This window comes from Sapajus apella, unplaced genomic scaffold (genome assembly GCF_009761245.1).
Source record: "Sapajus apella isolate SASKATOON/1434 unplaced genomic scaffold, GSC_monkey_1.0 scaffold65, whole genome shotgun sequence".
Lineage (NCBI taxonomy): Eukaryota > Metazoa > Chordata > Mammalia > Primates > Cebidae > Sapajus > Sapajus apella.
The window spans coordinates 6441693-6469042 of NW_022437005.1; the positions used below are offsets into that span (position 1 = coordinate 6441693).

At 47.9% G+C, this 27350-nt stretch overlaps 2 protein-coding genes across 6 annotated transcripts in view; one reads left to right on the top strand and one right to left on the bottom strand.

Annotated features, from left to right (window-relative positions):
- Nucleotides 1-2457: 2457 nt before the first annotated feature.
- Nucleotides 2458-3741, bottom strand: LOC116530193. Its single transcript, XM_032248212.1, is given in 4 exon segments — nt 2458-3037; nt 3039-3302; nt 3345-3555; nt 3669-3741. Coding segments are annotated over 4 exon segments (1128 nt in total).
- RIN2 (Ras and Rab interactor 2) overlaps nt 2908-27350 on the top strand; it is a 241351-nt gene continuing 216908 nt past the window's right edge. Inside the window, exons 1-2 of one of the 5 annotated variants that reach the window (XM_032248109.1) lie at nt 2982-2997; nt 3321-3388. The gene's annotated coding sequence lies outside the window, so the exon portion shown is untranslated. Of the gene's footprint in view, nt 2998-3231; nt 3389-27350 lie in introns of those variants that run through there. The other 4 variants (XM_032248107.1, XM_032248110.1, XM_032248113.1 and 1 more) reach the window with 4 other exon arrangements.

A 27350-nucleotide genomic window follows, 5' to 3' on the forward strand; every position in this document is an offset into this window, starting at 1 on the left:
AAAAAAAAATGTTAAGGGCTCCATAATCCCACACCCCAGGAATAATCACCGACCCGACTCCTTTCTTTTTTTTTTTGAGATGGAGTTTCGCTCTTGTTACCCAGGCTGGAGTGCAATGGCGCGATCTCGGCTCACGGCAACCTCCGCCTCCCGGGTTCAGGCAATTCTCCTGCCTCAGCCTCCTGAGTAGCTGGGACTACAGGCACGCGCCACCATGCCCAGCTAATGTTTTGTATTTTTAGTAGAGATGGGGTTTCACCATGTTGACCAGGATGATCTCGATCTCTTGACCTCGTGATCCACCTGCCTCGGCCTCCCAAAGTGCTGGGATTACAGGCTTGAGCCACCGTGCCCAGCCCTCCTTTCTTTCAGATTCCAAAACAAAGATATAAGTCAAAAAGTAGAAAGAATGTATTCTTTTCAATGTCCCTTTCTTTTTAGAACCTCCTCTCTCTAGTGAACCGTATCTTTGAAGAGGGAGATGCAGACTTCTAAGCACTGTTTAGGTAATTTCCAATCCGTGGAAATAGTTAGCTATCTGCTGATACTCTCCATCTTCCACGTGGCTATGCTATGGGGCTTGAGCAGGGTGACGTCTCCCAGTATCTGCACGCATCGATAAATAAATGAGAATTGCCATAACGATTATGATGATTATTTTAAAGCTCAAACCCTGGAGTAAAAAAAATTGCTCTTTTCAAGTCATTTTATGCACACATGACACTCACCTCTACCTGCCCTGCTCAACAGAGGACAGAAACAAATTGCCGAGTTGCCAACTCTGGGCAATGCCTCCAGAACCAATGCTGCTTGTTTTACTTTAATGGGGAAATAACTTCATTAGAAATGGCATTTTCTTGGCTAGCTGGTTCCCAAGACTGCAAAAGTGCCCCAAAAGCACTTGTGCTCTCTGCAGCTGACTGAATCGGCCACTCTAGTCTCTTGGGGCCCTGGGATGAGAGGTCAAATCTGCCAAAAATGAGATAAGTCCATGTGTCCTCAAGTTTTTTTTGGTGAGTGTCACCGTTTTAAAGTGCAGCCTTCCCAGCACTCTCTCTTCCTCTTCCCAGTTCAGCTTTTCTCTGTGGCTTGAATACCACACATTCACATCGGTAGTCTGGTTTATTGCCTCTCCCTCCCCATTAGATTGTGAGTTCCTAGAGAACATGGGGATGTTTCTGTCTGGTTCACAGCTCTAGCTCCAGTGCCTATGACAGTGCTTGGTGCATAGTAGGTACTCAAGAAATAGTTTTGAATAAATAACCCCCAAATTTATTTCTACAGTAAAAGATGTTTTCCTGGGGAAGGGCAGAGCCATATGGCCCCTAAGTTCTGGAAGAGACTGAACCTCTAGGAGCATCCATGGAGCAATGTGGACAAAGGAAGGACGTTTTCAAGAGTGGGTGGAAGGGGAGAAAAGAAAATGATGTGAAGAAAGGAGCAGAGGCCAGGTGTCTTTAGCATTTACCTGGCACCCTTTATCTATAAAACTGGGTCACTCTGGGGCTGAAAAGGGAAGAGAGACGGACGTGGGGCCAGGTCTGCTTCTCTGTCCGCCTCTCCCTTTTGCCCATGTATACAACCTCTCAGGAATTGCTGTCAGCTCGACCTTCAAAATAAATAGGAATCCACCTACCTCTCCCCAGAGCCCCTGCTCTGAGCCTGCCACCAGCCGCCATCTCTAGCCTGAACTATTTCAATCATCTCCTCGCTTATTTCCACCTCTGCCCGGACAGTGGGCTCTCCAAACAGCATCAGACTGAGTTCTCAGCAGTAACAGAGCTGGTCACCCTCTGCTCAAACCCTCGCAGCTCAAATCCCACCCTCCTTGAGGACTACCGTAACCACACCACCTGTTTAATACTGTGACCTGCGCCAGGCACCATCACTCTGGGCCTCCATATTCTTTTTCTTGTTTTCCTTATCACCGACCTCTTCCAACACCTCAAATAGGGATGGCCATGGTTTGCCCTCTGTCTCCCACCTCTTCCCCCAAGGACTTCAGTTCCCCCAGGCCGGGGAGACCTTTGCTTTGTTCGCCCACGTCCTAAGCATTAGAACTGCGCCTGGCACCAGCAGGTGTTCCATTATTTATTTAATGGGTGACTTGGAGCAGAAACAGAAGTGCAGTGCGCTGTTTTCCTGAGATCTGAGCTGATGATGATAAATGATAAATAAGTCTTGGGATTTTAGAAGACAGGAATCACGAGAATCAACACCAATGAAGTCCAAGTCTCCTCTGCTACTGTCTGAAGCGGAACAAGAACAGAAATAAGGTCTGTTTTCTTTCCGCTTCGCTGTCTGTTTCTGTCCAAAAACGAACGTCTCTCTGACACCTTTAAGGTTTCCCTTTGTCTCTTTAGGTTTCCTTCCGTGACACTGGCTTGTTACTCTAACGCTGTCAGCAATTCACTCCCAAAGGTGAGGTCCCCGTGGGAAGTGGGAAAACTCAGCGAATCACCAGGGTCGCGCCTGACTCCGAAAAGGCTGGATGCTGGCGAGGAACCGGCCCCGCGGCTCCCGCGTCCCCGCCTGCCTGCGCGGCCTGCAGCTGGGGTTACAAAGGGCTCCCAGCGCCGATCCAAACCGCGTTCCAGGCGGGGTGGGCGGGCCCCCGGCCAGCGAGGCCGAAGCAAAACAACCCGCCCAGGCGTCCAGAGCGTATCCAACCCTGGAGAACCTGCCCCGGGACCCAGAGCCGCAGCCAGCTCGGGCCTCTCGAGTGAGGCTTTTCCAGCCCCCGCGACGGACCCCGGGATCTGCAGCTGGGCGGCGGGGCTCGTTATGGGAAAGGGGTGCGCGCGCGTTTGTGCTAAAACAAGAAAGGCAAGAATCTCCGAGAACAGAACTCTGGTCCTCGCCTGGGCAGGGAGCGCAGAAGACAGGGGCGGCGGCGCCAAGGCGGGTCAGGGGCCGGTCCAGCCAAGTTTGCTCCGGCTTAGCTAAACTTTCTGATGGCAGTTTTTCCTGGTTGCAGCCTGGGTTCCTTGTAACCGGGTAAGCGTAGCGGGTGGTTGTCAGGAGGGGCGGGGGCTGGAGGTACGAGGGGATGGGAGGGGGGAATGGCCAGACCCGGGGTCGCGCAGGCGCCTTGCTCCCTGCCTCCGCTCCGTTCGCCCCCGCTCCACCCACTCCGCGGGCTTGGGAAGGTGGCTGGGGGAGGGGGATGGCTCCCTATCACAGAGGGACGGCCGGAGGCTGACACAAAGCCCTTTCTCCCCTCCTCCTCTTTCCCCTCCTCTCCCCTCTCCTGCCCTCCTGTCTCCCCCTGTCTCGTTTTCCTCCTTCTCCTCTGGCTCCTCCTGGGCGGGGAAACCCAGCCCGTCGCTCATCTGCGGGATCACCGGTTGCCCCCGCCTCCGGGACCTGCAAGGAGGGCCCGCGCGAGGTAAGGGGCGGTGGCAGCGGAGACCCCACCCCCTGTGCCCGCTGCCAGAGCCCGGAGAGGCTCCGTGCATGGGCGGGGCTCTCTGGGGTTCAAGACCCGGGTGCTGCTGCGCGCACTCTCTCCCCACTCCGGAGGGGACTTGGGGAAGAGAGCTAGAGAGAGTCCTTCTGTCGTGGGGAACAGAAGGGGGAATCGGGGAGTGGGGAAGGGGGCAGGGTGACATTCCGCAGGGCGAGGTGGCCGCTGGTCCAGGCAGGGTCACCGGGTGTCCTCAGCTGACCTATGCGGGGCTGGGGGTGAGGGACAGCTGGAGGCTGCAGGCACAGTGACTGGAGGTTCGGGTGTGGGCGCATGTGCGCGGGACGGGGTGGTAGGGACCTTTGTGGCGTTCTACCTGCGGGGCTGCCTGCGGGGTGTCAGGTGCTCCCTGTGCCTGTACGCGCGGGCTAGACTGGGGGTCGCACAGCTTTGGCCCCCAGCGCGGACCCCTCCGGTGCATCCAGCCAGTGTGCAGGGCAGATGCTCCAACCAGAGATTTCCTCCCTCGGGAGGAAAAGCAGAAGGGTCGGTGTGTCCGGGCAGGGGACGCTCGGGTTGTCGCGGTGATTGATGGCGGCGCGGCGGGCGGAGGAGGAGCTCCGGATTCCTGCCGGGAAGGGACGGGGCCACTTTCCCACTTTGAGGACTCCCCGCCCGCCTCTGGGCTTGGCCTGGGCTCCCACCAGCTCAGCGTCCTCCCACCGGCGGTGGCGCGCCCCTCGACGGCATGGAGACAGCAGGATTTAGAAAAGTTAAACTTTAAAGCCTGTTGCCAAGAAATACAGGGCAAGATCAGTCCCCCGTGCCCTGAGAGGGGCCTCTGTTCTCGGAGCTCCCAAATCCCTGGGGTTTTCCTAATTCCGCCGTAGCTGCATGCCGCGTAGCCGCACTTCCTTGCGCGGTTTTGGGCACATTGCGGTTTCTTAGGAACACGCTGTCATCAGTAAGGAAACATCAGAGTGCCCTTCGACAAAAGGACTGTAAATACTGAAGCAAAAAGTAACACTAGGAGGGCCAAGGGCTTACTGGGGAAAAAAGAAACATACAGGGCAGCACTCCATCATTAAGATAAATAGTATTTTAATACAATATTTTTAACAAAACCAAATTGAATGTAAAAAATATATAATAAGCAAAAATCAACATTTTAAATAAAGGTGGGTGTTGTTAGAATCCTGCTTCATTGGCCGGATGCGGTGGCTCACACCTGTAATCCCAGAACTTTGGAAGGCTGAGGCTGGCAGATCACTTGAGGTCAGGAGTTTGAGACCAGCCTGGCCAACCTGGTGAAACCCCATCTCTACTAAAAATACAAAAAATTGCCAGGCGTGGTGACACGCCTGTGATCCCAGCTACTCAAGAGAATGAGATAGGAGAATCACTTGAACCCGGCAGGCAGAGTAAAACTATGTCTCCAAAAAGCAAACAAACAAAAAACCCTGCTTAATTATTCAATGGAAACAGCCATATCAGATTCTCCCCCACACCTCCCCATTTGTCCCTTCCCTTGCCTGATGGTTTGAGAGTTGACAGTGGCATGCAACAGATTGAGCAACTCTGGCTTCCGATGCGGTCATGTTCACTGACTGCAGAGCTTTTATTCACTTTTTGCCCAGTTCAAAGATGGGAGGATATTGTCATAAGTGGATATAGAGGTGTTCATTTTCCTTCTTGCCTCAGGTTCCATATGCCTCTGGAATACCCGTGCACTCCCATGCTTTCGCACCTCCAGAGGGAGCATCACAGGCCAGGGATTGGTAGCGTCCTGGGACAGTGAGGGCCTTTGCTTTTGGAATCTGGGAAGGCTGTTGACAGGAGCTTTTGGGTTTGGAGACTTGCTTTCGGTAGTTGGAGGCTGGAGACATGGGGTAAACCAACCTGCCATCAAGACCTCTTTTGTCTGGAAATATTCTCCCACAGACAGTTCATCAGAGCAGAGGAGGAAACTAGAGTTGCCCACACTTGGCCTCTGGTGTAGGGCAGAAGGGAGGGCGCTTGACTCCCAGGATGGCTCTGGCACTTGCTTATTTAAAGATGACTTCACAGCAGCACTCCTATCCCCACCCACGGTGACCCCACACACACCTTATTCAAAGTCAAGGATCACCACCCACCTCAGGACTTCCACTTTCCAGAAAGAACCTCCTTGCTTAGCTAAATCCTCTTCCTCTGCTTGGAGGACACAGATGAATCAGGTATCACAGATGGAACACAGGGTATGCTTCCTTGGGGGTCCATGTTCATGTGACCCATTCATGGGAGGCCCACTCTTCACATACTCTCTGTATTACAGTGTTTTGACCTTGTGCCCAACCCCCCCGTACATGCAAACCTCTTAATGATCCTTCAAGAATCCTAATGGTTTCAGCAGGAAAGATTTCCCTGATCCCATTCTTTCCCTGGTAAGGCACCTTCTCACCGCCACCAGAATTCCGTGTGTGTGTTTGTGTGTGTGTGTGTGTGTGTGTGTGTGTGTGTCTGTGTGTGTGTGTCATTAAGGTAATGCAGTGGACCTTACTTGCCCACTGTCCATAAGCTTCCCAGGGTCCAAAACCAGGCTATAGCCCTTAAGACCTACCACTCAAGGAGGTGGTGTGGAATGAATGAATGAATGAATACATGAATGAATGAAAGAACAAAAGTATACCTTTGTCAAGGCATTTTGAGGAGTTGCACCTCAAGAAGTACACCCTCAGGACTGCAATGCCTCTGAAGATAGCAGATGATATTATTATGGCTCATTATAAAATGCCTTTACAGGTAGTATCTCAGTTATTTCTCACAACAGTAGTATTCATTGCATTTTTTGGTGAGGAAATGGAGGCCTAAAAGTAGTCAGTCATTCTGCCACAGCACAGTGAACTTGCTAAAGGCGAACCTGCTCAGCGGCACACTCTGTGCAGTGTGTCTAGAGCAGGATTCACCACCTTGTGTTTTAGGATGCCGTTTTGCTAAAAAAATCACTAATGAATTACAATGATAAAGTATGTTAGGGAAATGCTAATGTTAATCTGTTTTTTTATGGGAGGACTTTAAGGAGTCTTTATCATTGCCCAGGTGTGGTGGCACCTGCCAATCCCAGCACTTTGGAAGGCCAAGGCAGGAGGATCACCAGGTCAGGAGTTCAAGACCAGCCTGGCCAACATAGTGAAACGCCATCTCTACTAAAAATACAAAAAAATAGCCAGGCGTGGTGGTGGGCACCTGTAGTCCCAGCTACTTAGGAGGCTGAGGCAGGAGAATCACTTGAACCCGAGAAGTGGAGGTTGCAGTGAGCCTAGATCACGCCATTGCACTCAAGCTTGGGCCACAGTGCGAGACCCCATCTCAAAAAAAAAGTATTATTATACCATACATTGGGACTCTTTAGAATGACGCCATAGTATGGGTTGCTTGCCAACTTTATTTGGCCACAGAGCACTCTTTCTCATGAAGCATCTTCTGGATCCAGTGTTCCACGGAATTCACCCTGGGAATTGTTGCTTAGTTCCCCATAAATCTTCTAATGTCTAGGTCAGTTTCCAAGGAATGTTGATTCCATCTAATATGTGGTATTTAGGATGGTAAAAATGTGTATTGTGGACATTAGAAAGGCATAGTAATCCACCCTTGTATTTAAAGTGGATCGTTGGTCTATGCATCCAATTAATGCAAGTAAATTCTATGTATCCGATTAACGTGAGTGGGCTCTTTGGCTTTGATCAGATATGATCTGAGGGAACCCCAGCCTCTAGAGAGCACCGTCTTTTTTCTGCCCAGAAGCCTTCAGATCTCAACCAGCCTTTCCAACTCTGAGAATGCCCTCAAATGCAGTTCTGCATGTGGAGTGGCAACTTCCAGGTTCTTGTTCTGAGATCACTATTTCATCTTGGCTAGTTTACATCCAGTGAGAAAGCACACCTGCTCAGTGAATTTTCAGTTCTCACTTCCTCTCGCCCTGGGTGCTGGCCAAGTGAATTCTCTAGGGTGTCTAAGTGCATGTGGACATTTACTTATGAAAAGGTAGCAGCAGTCACTTTCTGGGTGTGTCAGAACCAGAACAGAAGCCTGCTGAGAGCAGTCTCTCCTCACAGGAGCTGCAACCCCTGTTCAAAGCGCCCATTGCTTGAAGTCAGGTATTTCTAAATTAGGGACTTGACTGCAATCTACTGTTAGATCACCTTCCACAGACCAGCAACCTCAACTATTGAGGCTTTCTTCCAATTAAGGAGAAGAAGTGGGGAAGTTGGAATTAGAATTTCAAAGACTCAAAGGAGAATTGTGGCCTAGTGAGGAGGCTTGGGAAACTGATTAAAGAGGTACGGCTGTGCAGATATAACATTCATCTGCAGACATTTATAAGTCTCCATGGCTGAGCAAATATATCTCAAGATTTGTTTCGTAGATTTTTCCAAAGCAGGAAAAGTAAAAAGTCTTATTTTGAGACATTTATTAAACAGGGTGGCATCACAGAAGTCAAGGGAAGGAGTGTTTTGAGAAAATGGACCTATCAGATGGGGCCGGATGGGGAGTGGCAAGGGGAGGTGAAGAAGATGACTAGGTTGATGAATCATTAGCCAAGCCATGGAGTTCAAGTGTGTGTGTTTGTGTGTGTGTGGGCATATGCATGTCATCATGCCTGTGTGAACAAGGGAGAAGGTGGGGAGGAAATACTGACTGTGATTTTTTGAAAAATATTTTGAGATGGAGTTTCGCTTTTGTTCCCTAGGCTGGAGTGCAGTGGTTCAATCTCAGCTCACTGCAACCTCTGCCTCCTGGGTTCAAGCAATTCTCCTCCTCAGCCTCCTGAGTAGCTGGGATTACAGGCACCCGCCACCATGCCTGGCTAATTTTTCCTGTTTTTAGTGGAGACCGGGTTTCATCACGTTGGCCAGGGTGGCCTCGAACTCCTGACCTCAAGTGATCAGCCCACCTCAGGCTCCCAAAGTGCAGGGATTACAGGTGTGAGCCACTGCGCCTGGCCCTGAGTGTGATTTTTAGCCTGTTGAGTTTAAAAGTCCTGGCCGGTTGCAGTGGCTCACGCCTGGAATCCTAGCACTACGGGAGGCTGAGGTGGGCAGATCACTTGAGCTCAGGAGTCCAAGGCCAGCCTGGCCAACATGGTGAAACCCCCATCTCTACTAAAAATACCAAAAAAAAGTAGCCAGGCCTGGTGGCAGGCCCCTGTAGTCTCAGCTGCTTGTGAGGCAGAGGCAATAGAATCCCTTGAACCTGGGAGGCAGAGGTTGCAGTGAGCCAAGATTGCACCATTGCACTCCATCCTGGGCAACAGAGAGAAGACTCTGTCTCAGAAAAAAAAAATAAATAAATATATATATGTATATATAACATAAACATATATTTTATATATACATATATATGTATATCAGCACAGAGAAGTATGTAATATCAGCTAAAAGTGTGAATAGAACCACACAAGTTAATACAGCCACTAGCAAAACCACTCCGTAGCATGATCACGTAATGAATGAGTGAATGAATGAATGATTAAATGACATGTGGAAATGGAACTGGACAAAGAGCGTCTGACTGAGTGTGAACAGACTCCTTGGGGAGACCCAGCAAGGCCTGTCTGTCTAGATTCCTCCTGGTCTCTCTGTGCAGCATTCCTTTCTTCCAGGTATGGAGCCAGACCCTCTCTGGAATGCTCTTACGACCTACAGTTAGACAAGGTAGGCCAGACAGTTTCTTTATGGCCAGTTTTTACAGAATAGCAGAGGGAAAGTTAGAGCCATAAGCTTAGGTTTTGTGGCTTTGGGGAAAAGAGGTTATGGGTCCTATGACCCACATTGAAGAATTCTGGTTTCTCTGACTAGCCTTAGAGGAGACTGAGAGACCGGAGGGCAGAAGGTCAGAGAACAACTTCGGATTGTGAGGCCTTTATTTTGGGGTATTGTTTTCTGAGCCCCCGTGAGTTCATAGTGGCACCACTTAGAATGCGAGGCTCCTGGCTGGGCGAGGTGGCTCACGCCTGTAATCCCAGCATTTTGGGAGGCTGAGGTGGGTGAATCACCTGAGGTCAGGAGTTTGAGACCGGCCTGGCCAATGTAGAAACCTCATCTCTACTAAAAATACAAAATTCAGCTGAGCATGGTAGCGGGTGTCTGTAATCCCAGCTACTCGGGAGGCTGAGGCAGGAGAATCGCTTGAACCTGGGAGGCGGAGCTTGTGATGAGCCGAGATTGTGCCACTGCACTCCAGCCTGGCGACAGAGCTAGTCTCCATCTTAAAAAAAAAAAAAAAAAAAAAAACGGCCGGGGGCGGTGGCTCAAGCCTGTAATCCCAGCACTTTGGGAGGCTGAGGTGGGTGGATCACGAGGTCAAGAGATCGAGACCATCCTGGCCAACATGGTGGAACCCCGTCTCTAGCAAAAATACGAAAACTAGCTGGACGCGGTGGTTTGCGCCTGTAGTCCCAGGTACTCGGGAGGCTGAGGCAGAAGAATTGCTTGAACCCGGGAGGCGGAGGTTGCAGTGAGCCGAGATTGTGCCACTGCACCCCAGCCTAGCGCCTGGCAACAGAGTGAGACTCTGTCTCAAAAAAAAAAAAAAAAAATGCAAGGCTCCTGTGAAATGTGGAGAGAGACGGAGGATGTGACCCAGACCCTCTGAGGGCTTCAGTTCAGGGAGGGAGGCAAGAACTGAACCTGCAGGACACATGGAGGCCAACTGAGGAGAGCATCACATCTTAAGGATCCAGGCTGTGTGTCACAATTCATGGTGGAGGAAGTCCACGAGGGAAACCGTCTAGTCCACAAGCAAATGCTCAGGTTCTGCCTGGTCCTGTTCCCTATGTTTAGATCTAAGTAGCATCTATAACAGGAGATGAGGGAAGGTCTCAGACCAGGTTCCCTAGAAGCAGATCCTGAGGTGAGGATTCATGGAAAATGGATGAAAAAATATTCACAGGAAAACAGGAGAGTGGGGAGAGGGGGCCGGAAGGTAAGAAGCTGAGCAGCAGCGCAGACGGGAACGTTCTGGAGACACTTATGGGCCCCACCAGAGTAGCCAGATCGGAGGCCAGCTTCCTGGAGATGCCATACCCCTGCAGCAGTCTGACTAAGGGTTGCCCAAGTGTTTCCAGCTCTCTCTGCAGGCAGGCAAAGCAAGTCCTATAAAGAGCTGTTCTCTGTCAGAGACCCAGGTGCTGGCTGCGGAGTATAGATGTACCCAAAAATGGTTTAGGACTCTGAGGGCACAGGGACAGGGCATTGGCAGCATGTGCCGTAGATGAGGATACCTGTTCTCAGCCTTACACAAGCAGACTGGGTGGGTTGTTATGAATGTGAATAATTCACCCTCATTTCTTGTGACCTCCTGACTATGCGAGGAGCAGGAGTTTCTTACTGACATCACATGGTATGATGCCATGTGTGGCTTATTGGCTGGCCCCCCAGGGGTTACGCTGGCCCACCAGAAACCATCTCTCCTATACGTGGTTATTTTCCATACTTCTGATGCAAATTTTTATGCCTTCAGACCTATAGATACATAAATATCCTTCTTGGAAATAGTTTGCAATTTGTTGTTGTTGTTTGTTTGTTTTTTAAACAAGTCTTGCTCTGTCGCCCAGGCTGAAGTGCAATGGCGTGATCTCAGCTCACTGCAACCTCTGCCTCCTGGGTTCAACTGATTCTCCTGCCTCAGCTTCCCGAGCAGCTGGGATTACAGGTGCCTGCCACCACTCCCAGGTAATTTTTGTATTTTTAGAAGAGATGGGGTTTCACCATGTTGGCCAGGCTGGTCTCAAACTTCTGACCTCAAGTGATCTACACACCTCGGCCTCCCAAAGTGCTGGGATTACAGGCATGAGCCACCATGCCTGACCATATCTCTGTTTCTATTGTTATTAGTCCAGAATTCCTTGAAGGGTAAGTAATGAATAGGATAGAGGATGCTGAGAGCTGTGGATCTAGGAGACCAGAGAATGTGAAGATCTGAAAGAGAATCTCCTAACCAGGGTGGGGCACAGCAGCACACACCCTCACCACCCAGGCTAGTAGTTCGTCAAGTGCTTACTGAAATCCACGTGAGCATCTGAGTGCATAAGGCACTTTCCCACCTCCATCCTTCCTGTGCCATAGTCAGCATCATCGCCCCTCCATGTCCGGTAGGTTGCACAGGCCCTGCCGGTGAAGCCTAACAGGGTTGGATATGTAAATTACTTCGAGCTAGCAGATCACAAGCGATTTCAGAAATGAAGCACCCTGTGGTTGCCAGGAGGCTGCCATTTAGCATGAAGCGCCTACCAGTGACAAACCACTAAGAATTCCACGTGTCTGCTATTCTGAGCATGCAGCAGCTGGAGTAATGGCTTCAAAACCAGAATAACAGGGCAGGGCCATATGGAATCAGATATTTTAAAAACTGTGGATCGAGACCTCAGGAGGTAGATCATGACAAGGTCTAATTTGAACTACTGAAATAAGGAGGAAATCAACTTCTTTTAAAAGATTTTTTTCTCAGGTATATTTCATTTAGCTTGAGAATCAATAAACCATAAAAATAATTACTGTAAGAGAAAAAGTTATCAACCCTAAGAGCAAAAGAAAATGAACAACAGAAAAGGAAAAGCTGATATTTTAGCTACAGTTTCCCACTAGCCCATTTAAACTTCTGGGTTGTAGCTGGTCTTCAATATTCTGAGGAATTACTTCTATTTCTCATGGAAGATGGTTTAATGAAGGTATGAACGGCTCCAGGGAAAGCTCTGCTCATGTTTTTTAGAGAGACAAAAAGAGCTTGGCGTAAGAACCAAGACTTCATATTTCACAAGGATTATGATGCTTTTACAAAATAAATATCATTCTAGAAGCAGAGATAAAAAAGCAATAAATATAGCAATATAGCTATTGAAGGTTGACTGAGCTAAAGGAACGGTATGATTAAGGATTATTTAATTTAACAAACTGCCTTTGAGGAAAACAATGTTGGGTGAGTGCTGGAGAAATTGACCCAGCTATGATACCATTTGACTTCAAAATTGTTTACATGCCACGTGAAAAACCCAGCACAGAGGCGAGGAGAAAGCCCTGTGACCCTTAAAGCATTTCCCCATGAGCCATTTAACAGAAGAACCTCCTTGCAAAAGAGCGTTTCTAAGGGGACACAGCTCCCCTGCCCGTGGTCTGGAGGAGGAAATGTGAAATCTTGTTTTCCCTGCGGAGCTGCTTCCACTCAGACGCCACCATGCTCTGCAATCCGCGGCCCTGCCCCCAGCCTCTGTCCCTCCTCCACCTCCTGCTGCCTCCTTCCCAGCAAGAATTCCATGTTTTCACATATAACCTGAACGTGAAAAACAAAACAAAACAAAAACGTGTTTTTCCTGTGCTCTCACAACAATCGTCAACACAGAAGGCTTCTGTGACCAAATGTGTGGGGGTTTCTTCCCCACACCAAGCAGTGGACACCAGCTGGGCATCCTCCAGCTCCATTCCCACAGGGTGAGGGCTCAGTCTCACAAGGCTGGCACCCCGCCTTCCCACAGGGGCCAAAAGTTCCAGCCTCTGGATCTGCTGACCGGCCGGCCTCAAGCTGGGGTTCCCACAGCCCCTTCTTCGAGTTTGATTAATTTGCTAGCATCGCTCACAGAGCTCGGGAAAACACAAATATTGACTGGATTGTGGTAAAGGATATTGCAGAGGATACAGATGAAGGGAAGCATGGGGTGAGGTGTGGGAAGTGACACAGAGCTTCCATGCCCGCCCTGGGCACGCCACATTCCAGGAACCCCCAGCTTCCAAGAAGCTTTCTGAACGTAGGCCTTCGGGGTGTTTGTGGAAGCTTCATTACCAAGCATTACGATGCTTGAGCAAACCACTGCCGTTGGAGATCAACTTAACCTTCATCCCCTCTCCTATCCCTGGAGATGAGACAGTGGCTGAAAGTCCCTGTCCTCTAATCCTGTTTTGGTCTCTCCTGTGACCAGGGACTGTCAGCCGTCAATCAGCTCATTAGCATGAGACACATCACTTTGGAGATTCTAAGGATTTTTGGAGTTGTATGCCAGGAAATAGGGTTAAAGAGAAGATATATGTTTCATAATACATCACATAACACCTCCTTTGCGTATTCCTCAATTCTCTTGCCTGGTCTTTCTCAGGGCATTCCCCAGACTCGGCCCCACCCGCTGCTGAAGCCCGCTTCCCCTGGGCTGGGCCTGCGCCAGGCAGACAGAGACGAAGACCACAGTCTCCTTAAGGGATTCCCGGCTGCCAGCCTCCAGGGGTCCGGCTCCCCTTTCTTAGTCCATCCACACACCTCTTCAGATCCATCTTTGACAAACTTGTTTTTAAAATTACATTTTTGTATGTGTGGGAGTGAAGGAAAGTTTGGGGAACTAAGGCTGACTACTTTGGTATTTCCTTTCTTCTCTCTCATCCTATCCTCTTTCATTTCATTAAAATGCTCTGACAGCAGCTTTTCTAAATTGCTCTCACAACCGACTAATGGGCTTTGAAAATAACATGCCCTGGGTGATCCCCACTCTGACCCCTCCCTTCTCAAGCCTGCTACCTCCTTCTGCCCTCCTCACTTTCTTGTTTTTTTGAGACAGGACTTTGCTCTGTTGCACAGAAACTAGAACTAATCTGCAGAACTTCCATGACTCCCAAACACTACCAAGCCACCTGCATGCCAGCCACAGGCTCCAGCTCCTACCTGCTTCCGTGGATAGAACAGATGCACGCTCTCCCGTGTGCAGACCACCCAGGCTTCTGTCAGGTACTCAGAGGCATTGCAGCAGTTGTCCTGCTCTTTGCTGGGACACCAGTGTCTCACTCCGTCTCCTGGGTCATTTCCATCCAGGTGCATTCATACCATAGCATGGCCCATCTTGAGAGAACCTTCTCTTGACTCCATATTTACTTCTAGCTCCCACCTCTTTCTCAGCTTCATTTTACAAAGAACTCTTCACAAGCACGTTGGTGCTCACTGTCCCCAAGTCCCTTCCTCTGCTTCTTCCATTGGACTACTCTAGCCAGGATGCTGCCCCTTGAACTGATTTTGTCAAAGTCCCCGATGACCCCCCCATTTTCAAATCCAGGGGTCACTCTTTGATCCCCATAGGATTCGATTTTCCAAAAGCGTCTGACATTAAACCAAGGGTGGGGCACTTCTGAATGCAGAGCCCTGTGTGACTGAACAGTTTGGGTGCCATGAAGCCAGCTCTGGAGCCATGCTGATCTTGGGTTTCATGTCACAAGAGACACACGCTCCCACTGACAAGCACTCCAAGATCCCAGCAGCTAAGGGTGCCGACACCACCTGAGCCAGGTCCTCTGTTCAGGACTTCACATTGGCTGGCCTCACCTCAGAACCCTGAGCAGCCTGTGAGTTGATCACTTCATGCACCATCCCCGTGCTATGTAAGAAGTCACCTTATGGGTTTTTTTCCCCCAAATTACAGAAACTGAGGCACAGAGAGATGGAGTGATTTGTCTGTAGTCACAAAGCTTGAAAGTAGAGCAGCCACAGTTCATTCCGGTCTGTCAAACACCAGGACCTACACTTGTAGCAATGACTCTGTAATAACCTCAGCATGTCTCTGTGTAGAAATACAGGCTTGCATGAATTCTCTAGGGTTGCAGTAACAAAATACCACAAACTGGGTGGCTCAAAACAGAAATTTATTTTCTCACAGTTTTGGAGGTCAGAAGTCACAAATCAAAGTGTCACTAGGGCTGTGCTCCCTCTGACGGTGGTAGGGAAGGAGATGTTCAGGCCTCTCTCCCGGCCTCTGAAAGCCTCAGGCATTCCTTGGCTTGTGGATGCATCCCTGCAGTCCTTCATGTTCACTGACGTTCTTCCTTAGTGTCCTCACATCGTCCTCCAGGTTTCCCCTTTCCTATTGGATCGGGCTCATCTGGTGACCTCATCTTACTTAGTTAAACCTGCATAGACCCTATTTCCAAATAAGGTAACATCCTATGGTACTAGGGGTGACTCCAACATATCTCTTTGTGGGGACACAATTCAACCCATCACTAGGTGTAAAATTAGAAACTGATCAAATATCCAGGAAGCGTAACCAGTGCACACAATCAGAAGACAGAGTCAGGATTCCCAGCAGTGAATAGTTAATTCCTGGTCAAAGTGCCTGGTGTGAGCTGCCTCCATCCTGCCTTGTTCTGCTGTTGTTGGGGAGGCCTGAGCACCTTCTGAGGGGGTGAAAGCAGAGAATGGGAGCTGAAGGTTTAAAGAAAGGGCCAAGCGAGACGGGTGGTTCCTGATCTTTGATTTGGTGGCGTGTTGTCTATTAGACCACCCTGGCTGGTTTCTGTGATCGTGTCTTGATGGTCCTGCTGGGTGTCAGGTACATCTCTTTGGAGGTGTTGATGCTTAATGAACTGCAGCCTCTCCTTCCTGCTGGCTGAGGTACATGAGAGGCCAAACATGTTTGGGAGTCACACAGCACAATTTCAAAATGCCTAATAATACAGTGATTCTGGTTACGATCTCTATTAAAATCACATCATGGATCGTGAAAATAAAAATAATTATATTTTTGGCCGGGCGCGGTGGCTCAAGCCTGTAATCCCAGCACTTTGGGAGGCCGAGGCGGGTGGATCACGAGGCCAAGAGATCGAGACCATCCTGGTCAACATGGTGAAACCCCGTCTCTACTAAAAATACAAAAAATTAGCTGGGCATGGTGGCGCGTGCCTGTAATCCCAGCTACTCAGGAGGCTGAGGCAGGAGAATTGCCTGAACCCAGGAGGCGGAGGTTGTGGTGAGCCGAGATCGCGCCATTGCACTCCAGCCTGGGTAACATGAGTGAAACTCCGTCTCAAAAAATAATTATAATAATTATATTTTTATAGACATAAATATGTTTATATACATATCTATATTAGATACATATAATAAAGATAAAAGGAATAAGTTTAGCTTCATATAAAATTTGCCATTGTGCCTTGATTTGCCCCCAACCAGCACCAGTTCCCATGACCTTGGAGCTTCCTGCGTTCTAACCCTGAGCTTCTGTCCCATGGACAACTGTATTTACGGGCTACCAAGCAGCTACCATAGGCAGGGGGCGGAGCCCTGTATAGGCTCCTCTCTTTTATCTCACAGAAAATCTTTAAAGACAGAGCTCAGGTTTCAGAACTGAACTTACATAATGCATCTACAATGACATGTATACGAATGTATCTCCCCTCTTACCCCGAGCAGTTGCATACAGACTCAACACAACCCAACTCTGATTTATGTCTCCAAAGGACTGGGCACATTGTATTTTTCTTACAGTAGCGTATGATAAAAGCAGTATTTTTGCAACTAGAGAAGAAGCGGGAAAAAGATCAAGAACCAGAGACCACAGAGAGGGATTCCAAGAGGAATCTTTAATCAGAAAAAGCCATGAGTCTCCCTTGTCTTCTGCCACTGGGGCATGTGAAGAAATTGAACATAGCTTGAAAAAATTATTCATCTTCTAGAAAAGGGACACAAGGGGGTGAGATCCATGCATTTGCTCATCAGATCGCTATTGAGTACCAATTATGTTGTCAGGCACGGAACAGGCAGGGTACCCGCTTTTGTACTTCCCTGAATCTCCATGGCCATTGTCCCATTCCAAGCCATTGTTCTCTCTTGTGAATAGGATGATGTAATAGGATTTGGTGTTAACAAAGTTCACCCTGACTGCTGATCCCAGACAGCATTTCAGTGGAACAAGAGTGGCCTCAGTGAGATCAGATGGAAGACTGTCATCATTCAGAGCGTGGTCCTGGGCTACAGGAGAGAATTGGAGGCAAAGTTTAGAGCATGAGCCAGTGAAGTTGAGATGAGTTAGATGTGAGGCGCACGGAAGAGTCGAGGATGGCCCGTTGCTCGTCACCCACGTCCATGGAGGCATTATTTAAGGAGATGATCAACCTGGGAGGAAAAGAAGGCAAAGCAATAAAGAGTTCCACTTGGTATGTGTTAAGTTTGATGAGCCTGTGAAAACCCAAGGAGGTCCTAAGGATCTGGGGTTCTGGAGCTTGAAAGAGAGCTTTGGGTTACAAACGCATTGTCAGCAGTTTTCAGTATACAGAGAGCCTAAGGAGGGTAAAATTGTCTAAGAAAAGGATATGGAGATGTTATCCTAGGGTCAACTCATGTAACAGGATGGCAGTAAGGGCAGCATTTTATGTTGCTACCTATGGCTTCCAAAGTCTGTGAAAATGTGGCAATGCAAGGGTTGGCTGCTGGTTCATTTCGCTAAATTGCCTATCTTCCCTGCAAATGGAGCCCCCATTGTAAAGTCGGTATTTAGGATGTTAGGAGCTGGCTCTCTCTACTGCAGAGGATTTCTGACTGGTGGAGGTATGCCTGCCCTTCTAATCTGGGGCTGAGGACACCACCTGATTTCACCAAGAGACTGTAGATAGACTGCTGAGACGTGAGATCACTAGTGAGCGTCATGAAAGCTAAGATTTATTAATACGTGTGGGTCACCTGTATGCTTGCCACAGTCCATGTGCTATTTATTGTATATGTACACCAGTCTTGAAAATGAGTATTCCTATCCATTTTACGCTGGGAAAACAGAGGCTTAGAGGACACAAGCACTTGCTCAAGGTCATGTTAATCAGTGGTAGAACAGGTCTTGGACCGAGCTGTGTCCATTGACAGAGCCCAGACTCCTAAGTGCCAAGCTGTACTGCTTCGCCAGCAGCCTGAGGAGCAGGTCTGCCCTGGGGCCCTCCATTGCTTAGCTGGGTGTGGGTCTCACTGCAGTCAGGAGCCTCACCCTCCACAGGCTGTGAGAGCCTCCAGCTTTACTCCAGCTGAAACTGCAGAAAAATACTCAGGCAACCTGGCTTTACGGTTTCCTTCTGAAATAGAAATACTAATACTGACAAATATTTTTGTGATGTTTATAGCTTATTGGAGACTTACCCAGGCGTTCTCTGGCCTCAATCTTTCATGTGCCCCAAAGACAACCATTAACTTCTTTTCATTTCTTTGCTTTGTAAACCAAAAATAAAATTCTAAGCCCCCCAGCCAACTGATGGATCCCTCCCCTTGGCCAACGGCATTCTAAAGTTAACCAGAAAAACCACTTCAGGCCCTGATGGGAAGTGGGAGTCGGACATGCCTCATATCCTCCTCCCTGTTGGAATTCAGGCACAGCTGACCAACATTAGCATCAACTCAGAAACTTTAAGACCTTAAGACTGATAGAACAGATTCTTTTTTTTTTTCTGATGTCTTTTTTTTTTTACTGCATTTTAGGTTTTGGGGTACATGTGAAGGACAGATTCTTTAAGTCTGATGAGAAATATTTACAACCTTTTCTCTCTGAAGCTTGCTACCTGGAGGCTTTACTTGCATGACACAACTTTACTCTCCACAACCCTTTATTGATTCCACGTCTTTAGATAATAACTCTTGCAACCAATTGCCAATCAGGAAATCTTTGAATCCGGCTGGGCGCCGGGTAACTCACACCTGTAATCCCAGCACATTGGGAGGCTGAGGCAGGTGGATCACCTGAGGTCAGGAGTTCAAGACTATTCTGGCCAACATAGTGAAACCCCATCTCTACTAAAAATGCAAAAATTAGCCTGGCATGGTGGCAGGTGCCTTTAGTCCCAGCTACTTGGGAGGCTGAGGTCAGAGAATTACTTGAACCTGATAGGCGGGGGCTGCAGTGAGCCGAGGTCCCGCCACTGCACTCCAGCCTGGGCGACAGAGCGAGACTCTGTCTCAGAAAAAGAAAAGGAAAATCTTCGAATCTGCCCATGACCTGGATGCCCTTTCCCTTACACTTTTCTCACCTACCAGACGAAACCAATGTACATCTTACATGTATTGGTTATGTCTTCCATGTGTTTATTATGTCTTCCATGTATTGATGTCGTATGTCCCATTAGAATATATAAAACCAAACTGTATCCTGACCACCTTGGGCACATGTTTTCAGGATCTCCTTGGGCTCTATCTCAAGCCATTGGTCACCCATATTTGTCTCAGAATAAGTCTCTTCAAATATTTTACAGAGTTCGACGCTTTTCATTTACAGATGAACTAGGAAAAGGAGTGAGGGAGGAAGGTGGAGGTGTTCAGGGGTCGGTCTGTCTAGGAAGGAATTGTTTTATACTGGCTTTATCCTTCATCATTAATGGTAGAGTGCTGGTCTTTTTAAATGTAGGAGGTTTAGAAGAACTGCGTGCTCCGGGCCAAAGAACACAGGGAAGGACACAGGTGAAACCCTAGAAATCTCAGGGGGAGAGGCTCCAAGTCCCTGGATCTCTTTCCCTCTTCACCCCACCAGGCCCCTTCTGCTTCATGCTCAGCTGCCCCAGTGGAGCCTTCGGAGCAGGGTCCCACCTACTGAGAAGCCTGGCGTGGGGTAGCCACAAGGTCTGTTAGAAAGAAACTTGCTGTTTCAGAACTTCAGTTCCACATTCTTCCGCATTTCCCCTCCATGCCAAGAGATTAAAATTCCACACTCCAGTTGCTATAAAACTGCAACCATGGTATTTAATAGGGTTTTATAGTTGTTGATTAGACCTGACCTCCACATCGCCTCATGGTTCCAGGAAATGGCCATTTCAAACCAATCTTCAAGTAAACGGGGGCTCTCTTTCTGCAGAGAAGAGGCATTCACCATGATTTTCCTTATGTTTGTTTGTGTAGGGCTGTGGAGGCCCCACAGGGTCATGGGGTGTCCCTTATGCTGTGTTGAGGTGCAGGATCCAAGAAGTAAAGAGACAGGACATTGAAGAACTGGTGAAGAGCATCTGGACTTGGGGGCCACACCACCTGTGAGCGGAGATCCGCGGGCCCCAAATGCCCAAGAGCATCTGTATTTATTAGGTACAAGCAGGGGGCAGGGTCGTGAGTGAGATCATCATCTATAGGCTTAGTAATAGGGCATACATAATCACCTGAGTCACAAGCGAGGGGGCTACCCCATTATGTCACCTGGGCAGAGAGGTGGGCTGTGTGCAGCAGGGGGCCGTGCTGTGCACAGTAGTAGAGGGTCGTGTGCAGAAAAGGGATCCACCCTCATTAAGTCACTGAGGCAAGGTGGTGGGCTGTGTGCAACAGGTGTTGTGCATAACACTTTTATCGGGAGCCGGAGACTTCAAAGGATTTCTAATAGAAGGATACTGTAAGCTTAATGCAGTGGGAACTGACAGACTTGTGCTCATCTCTTAAGATATTTATGGGAGGATTTTTTGAGCTAGCACAGAAGCGAGAAAAGACTGACAGGGTGTACAGCTGCCGTGACTGGTCACACCAGAGGGGTTCTTCTCCCTCGGTTATTTCCAGGATCTCAGGCCTGAGGTCTACTTTCCACGGGAACTGGATGCAAAGTACTACAACTCCTGTATCAGGAGGAGAGGTTCTTGCTCCAAGCCTGCCATACAGCATATGCCCTTTCAGGCAGGGACGCCACCACCTGGATCCTTGGTTCTGGTCCTGGTCTGGCTGTTTTCCCAGGTACTGCTTCTGTTCTGTGACTGCTCTAGGCATTCCTCCTACTACAACCTACTGTATGGTTCTATAGAAGGGCTATATAAATCAGCAGTAAATGTGTCACTACAGCTCCATCTACAGTACCCATACCATTACATAGAAAAATTCTGTAGAACTAAGTAGATACAAGTATTAAGTATGATTATATAAACTAGATATATGTAAGCAGTAAGTTATACTTCAAGCACTAATTCTGTAAACTAATACGTGATTATATATGCAGGATGATATAAAGGAAACAGCTGAGCAATAACACTATAAACTAAGATATTCTTCAGGCACTGGTTGTTCCTGGGATCTGGACAGTTCTCCTCTCGGTGCCCATGGGGGTGTTACCCATAGTTTGTATTCATTTCTGGCTGAGAAGAGATCTTCCTTATAATAAACAGGGGATTTTCTGTTCACATGGAATTCTTAATTTCTCTGGTTTAGTTTTCGCTCCAGACGAATTGTGAAATGCGTGAATAAACTTTCAAAACGCTGGCGTGGGGCAAAGGCTTGTTTTGTGGCCTGCCTGTTTTTTTAATTTCTCCATTTTAAAAAATCAAATGCCACTTTTTAAGGAGCAACTAAAATGTAATTGAGTTTTGGGATGCTTTGGATGTGTGGTTACAATCAGCCCATGCTGCAATCCGCAGTCTTACTGCTGTGTTCCAAATCGAAGGAAATTCCAAAAAAGGCAAAAGGTGCTACAGAAGCTGTATTTTCAATGGAGGAAAAAAGCATGTCTTTGTTTGGTGTTCACCTGGATACATTTTCATTTGTTTGGGAAGGAAAAACCCAGTCCCCGGATACAGAAGAGCTAACTTTAGAAATGCAGAGGGCAGCCGGGCGCGGTGGCTCACGCCTGTAATCCCAGCACTTTGGGAGGCCGAGGCGGGTGGATCACGAGGTCAAGAGATCGAGACCATCCTGGTCAACATGGTGAAACCCCGTCTCTACTAAAAATACAAAAAACTAGCTGGGCATGGTGGCGTGTGCCTGTAATCCCAGCTACTCAGGAAGCTGAGGCAGGAGAATTGCCTGAACCCAGGAGGCGGAGGTTGCGGTGAGCCGAGATCACGCCATTGCACTCCAGCCTGGGTAACAAGAGTGAAACTCCGTCTCCAAAAAAAAAAAAAAAAAAAGAAATGCAGAGGGCATTGCCCCTGGCGTTTGTAAATGGCCTACAAGCATAGGGCTCCCTGCCAGGTGCTGCAGAAGAAATAGAGTGTTAAGGGTTCAGACAAGATGGCGAATTCCAGTTGCATCAGCATTTACAAAGACTTCAGAATCTGAGATAACAAAAGACCCTAAAAATCACGGAATCATATCATCCAATTGTATAGAAGGAGACTCTAAATACTAGAAATGCCACATTATGTGCCCAAGTCCTTGTGCTTACAGCATGTATTATTCTGGGACCTTTAGCTGTGTGTGAGGCACTGTGGTGGGAGCTTAACTTACCGATGCTGGTTTTAGGGTCTTCATACAATTGTGTGGGATAAGTGCCTTGATCCCCACTTTACAGATGGATAAGCAAAGGCTCTGGGAAGTTAAATGAACTGTTCCCAAGGCACAAACCTAGTAAGTAGTGCGAGAGCCAGGATTTGAAACCCGAAATGCTGACTGCAAAGACCAGCATAGACTTTCCATGACACATCCCAAACATGGGCTGATTCTTAGCTTGGAGCAGACGCTGGGCAGGAAAAACCCTGAGCTTCTTTGGGGCCGGAAACTGAGCCACACCAAGCAATGGGGCAGTGGGCTGGGGGCATTTGGAGGAAGGACATCTATTCCAAAGTTAGGGAACTTCTGGGAACTCAGAGGGCCCTGTGGGGTACAAAGAAGGAACCAAGGCCCAGAGACGCCACCTGAGTTGCCTTGCTTGTCTGGGACTGTATTCCTGGCCTCCCAACTGCTACAACACCTGAGGCTCCCCTTCTCCATTCCCTCACAGCCAAAAACCAGCATCGGAGCATCTGGGTCCTGATACAGAGTAGAGTTTGGACTGAGAACACCACTAAGTCAAAAGGTAGAAATGTCCATAAGGAAATTATATGTAACTTAAAAGAGAAAATAATGCCATGTGAGTGATCCAGTGAAAGCAATAATGGTAGTGACAGGAGGATTCATCCTCTTGGATCATCACAAAGCTGTAAAAAGGAGACTGAGCCATATTCTTTGCAATTCTAGGTCCAGCTCAGAAAGGTGTCCCAGTGAGAGGATTGGAGGGTGTTTGATTTCTGGCTCAATTCTTGCCTAACTCCAGCCAGTTTTACATAGCAAATGCTGTATGCTGTGTGTCAAATTGATAGCAGGCATTCAAAGCACAGACAAAAAATAATCCTCCTAATTATTAATAATATCATTCATATTTATTGACTTTTACCATGCAGCAGGTGCTGAGCTAAGTGCTCTTCTCTGGGCCAGGCCCTGAGCTGGGTGTGCCACAGAGATCATCCCAGCTCATTCTTACAGTAGGGTCCTCAGGGCACATGTCACTAGAACTGCACCTCAGTGGTATATAACTAACTTGCTCAGGATCCCAGGATGAGACGATGTGGAAGCTGGGATTTGAATAAGAAATGTGTCCAAATTCCAGGATCCATGTTGGCTCCCAGGATGAAAAACTGATCCTTTCTGGCCCTGCTTGTCAAACTGTAGCAAGCAGACAGCCTGAGATAAGGGTCCCCAGACCCAAGCACTGGAAAAACATGTATTAATATTTTTCTTACTTGAACACTTTGAGATTTTCTAAAATAAGACTTTCAGTGGTTAGACCATCTAGTCGTGCCATGGCTTCCAAAAGTATGCCCTTTATTGTTTACAGAGAGTTAGATGTGGTTTTTATTGGTACCAGCACGTTTTGTGCCTCTAGGGAAGGAATACATGAAATCTTTGGTTTGCTTAAACACAGCGAAATCAGCCTATTTCTGGAGGTCGGAGTGTTTGCCCTAAAGAAGCGATGTTATGGCTTCTGTAATAGTTGAATCATTTCCTTTCTGCTAGCACTTCATTAACAGATAATAGCTTTTATATCTGATTATAATGACAGTATCTACTCATTGTATGTAATTTGAACCATTCAGAAAAATACAGAAACAAAAATACAAAACACCAAGGCCTCACTGACTCAGCTCTTGGGCCAGAGTGTAATGCGATTCAGAGCATGAATTGTTAATGTGGAAGATATTCCTTGAGAAATTTCACTTACCATGAAGGCAGCTATGTAATTTTAAGGTTGTATATGCCTAGATTTCAGTTAAAAGTAAAGCATTAAAACAGCAAGGAAATAATGGTGACCCAGGGTTGTTTGTGGAGACAGCTTCCGATAGTGGTCGTGAATTGATATGTTTTCAAGAAGCAGTGCCTCTTTAAAAATAGAATCACAAGGGACCAGGATGTCCCATTCTCTGTTCAGATGTCACATGCCCTGCTTCCCACTGAGTTCTGGGTGTCATGAGCTTCTGTTAACATAGCAGTGAGCCAAGCGGGAATCAAGGTCTCACCATGAGTCCGCCCAGCAGCCAACACTGTGTTAGTGCAAATGGCCAGTGCTCAAGAATAGGACTGATGCTGAGACCAAAGGCCAGATGGAGAGGTGGGACAATGTGGTGAATGAAAACACGTGTTCTGCAGCTAGACGGCCTCTGTTGAAACCCTTGTGACTCCACTTGCAAGCTGTGGATCTCTGGGCAAACTAATTAGCCTCTCTGAGCCTCAGTTTCTTCACATGTGAAATGAAAATAAGAATAGCACCCAGTTCAAAGGGGAAGATTAAAGGAGCTACGCCATATGATACTTACATGTAATTGGCATGGGGTGTGTCCTTAACATTTGTGCTTGTGTCTTTCCATGCGACAAGGTCAGTAATAGAGGTCTTGAAGAATAAGAAGGAAGTTCATTTTATTTCAATTCTCCTAGTAATGGAGAGATGAAAGGGTGGTTGCAGCCTGGCCAGATGGTTGTACTTGTTAGGACAGGCTAACCAATCCCAGACTTTCAGGGGCTTGTAAAGAAGAGCCACGCAACCCATGTCCACTACATGATCTGGGTTGGGTGGCTCTTCTCCAGGTGATAATGCAGAAATCCATGCTGTTTTCATCTTGTATCATGTCATCTGGAACATATAGTTTACAAGGCTATCTCAGGAAAGGACAGAAGGCTAGAGACACATGACATCACTTTAAATGCCATGTCAGAGGCTGGCATATGTCACTTCCACCCATATTTTACTGGCCCAAACCCAGTCACATAGACCCTCTCTAATGCAAGAACGGCTGGGACGTAGAAGGCATGTGGACGGATGCTCAGTGGGCAGTGGCTACATGCTGTAAGGGGTGTGTGGAAATCACTTATTATTGCCAAGAAAGAGAACATCAATAATGACTTCGCAACAGGTGACTTGCTGGAAGTTAGGAAAACTCCTTGTGTCCTGGCTTTGGAGATCTGTTTAGAAAAGCAGCAATGTTACACCTGTAATCCCAGCACTTTGGGAGGTTGAGGCGGGCAGATCACAAGGTTAAGAGATTGAGCCCATCCTGGCCAACATGCTGAAACCCCGTCTCTACTAAAAATACAAAAAAATTAGCTGGGCATGGTGGCGTGCTCCTGTAGTCCCAGCTACTCGGGAGGCTGAGACAGGAGAATTGCTTGAACCCGGAAGGCTGAGGTTGCAGTGAGCCGAGATCGTGCCACTGCACTCGAGTCTGGTGACAGAGCGAGACTCCGTCTCAAAAAAAAAAAAAAAGCAGCAATGTTGCATCATCCAGGAAATTGGACATCTGCATACCCTTTACCAAGTGGCACTATCTCTCTGCTCACTGCAACCTCCACCTCCTGGGTTCAAGTGATTCTCCTGCCTCAGCCTCTGGAGTAGCTGGAATTATAGGCATCCACCAGCACAGCTGGCGAATTTTGGTATTTTTAGTGGAGACGGGGTTTCACCATGTTGGCCAGGATGGGCTCGATCTCTTAACCTCATGATCTACCCGTGTTGCCCTCCCAAAGTGCTGAGATTACAGGCATGAGCCACAGTGCAAGGCCTATTTACCAAGCTTTTTATGAGCGAGGCAAAGAGCTCTGAAGGAAGATGATACACTGTTTTCTGTTTTTTTTTTTTTCAAGAAAAGTATTTCTAGGTATTCATCTGTGGCCAATCTTCATTAATTCTGTGCTTGCAATTACTGTGCCTCCGACGGCTAGGGATACAAAACCTAAAACATCCATACTGAAGGTTATTGGTGACCATGCGTCATCAAAGAATGGTTCCATTTCCCATGATAGGTTACTAAGGTCGTGTAATTTGGCTTTACATTTTAAGTTAAGCCCGAATTTAAAAATCTGTTTAATTGTTTGAGGTGTTACTGTCCAGATGATTAACCCTTCCTTGTCTGCTTGCACATGAGCAGGATTTGCAGGCCCATATCAGACAAAGTTGAATGGAGAATTAAAGGAGAATTATTCATGAAATATTCAGTGGATTGATCACACTAAATTGGTTTGTCTTTCCCACTAAAACTCTTGGAGGAAAGGTCCAGATCAAGCCTATATGTTCCTTGCCATATGCCTAGCACCTAACCCGATGTCAGGCATGAGATAGGTGTTTTAAAATGTTAGCCAGCCATGGCGGCTCACATCTGTAACCTCAGCACTTTGGGAGCCTGAGGTAGGTGGATCACATGAGGCCAGGAGTTTGAGATCAGCATGGCCAACATGGTGAAATCCCACTTCTACTAAAAATACAAAAATTATCCAGGCGTGGTGATGACATCTGTAGTCCCAGCTACGCGGGTGACTGAGGCACAGAATCACTTGAATCTGGGAGGCAGAGCTTGCAGTGAGTTGAGATGGACCCCAGCCTGGGCAAGATAGTGAGACTCTGCCTCAAAAACAAAAAACTGACTATTAAAATGTTGTTACTGAATCACAAAGTTTAAAAATAACTGCTGATTTAATTAACTGATGTCTCCAAGAATTGGAGAAAGCCTGCCTCTGCCTGTAAATGTTCACCTTCTCCTGTGTTCTAAATCCCCGCCTTGCTCCTGCTTGGCGTGAACCAAACTCATCAGCTACATGTGCCAGTCTGGCCTCTTCCATAGCACCACCCGGGTTGATCTGCCCCTTGTCTTAATCATTAAGGTATTTCCTACCTGGTACCCAGATGTACTGACTTCACAGCCGTTCAACAGGTGTTTGACCGTTTGACTGGGTCCCCTGCCTACCTGCATGCTGGCTGCCCAGCTCAGGTCTCCGACAGGAGGGGCCCAGAATGCCTAGCAGCTTTGGACAGTGAGTGTCCAAAGCTTAGCCCATTTCCATCTCTCCACATATGTCAGCCCTTTTAATATGTGACCGCACCCAGGAATGCAAAGAAGCGGCTTCCCATGGTCAGTGGTGGGTTCTCTTGAGTGCCCCACCGTGGTGACAGGAGGGAGCCTATAAATCCCAACTATTGCTCATCCTGGTG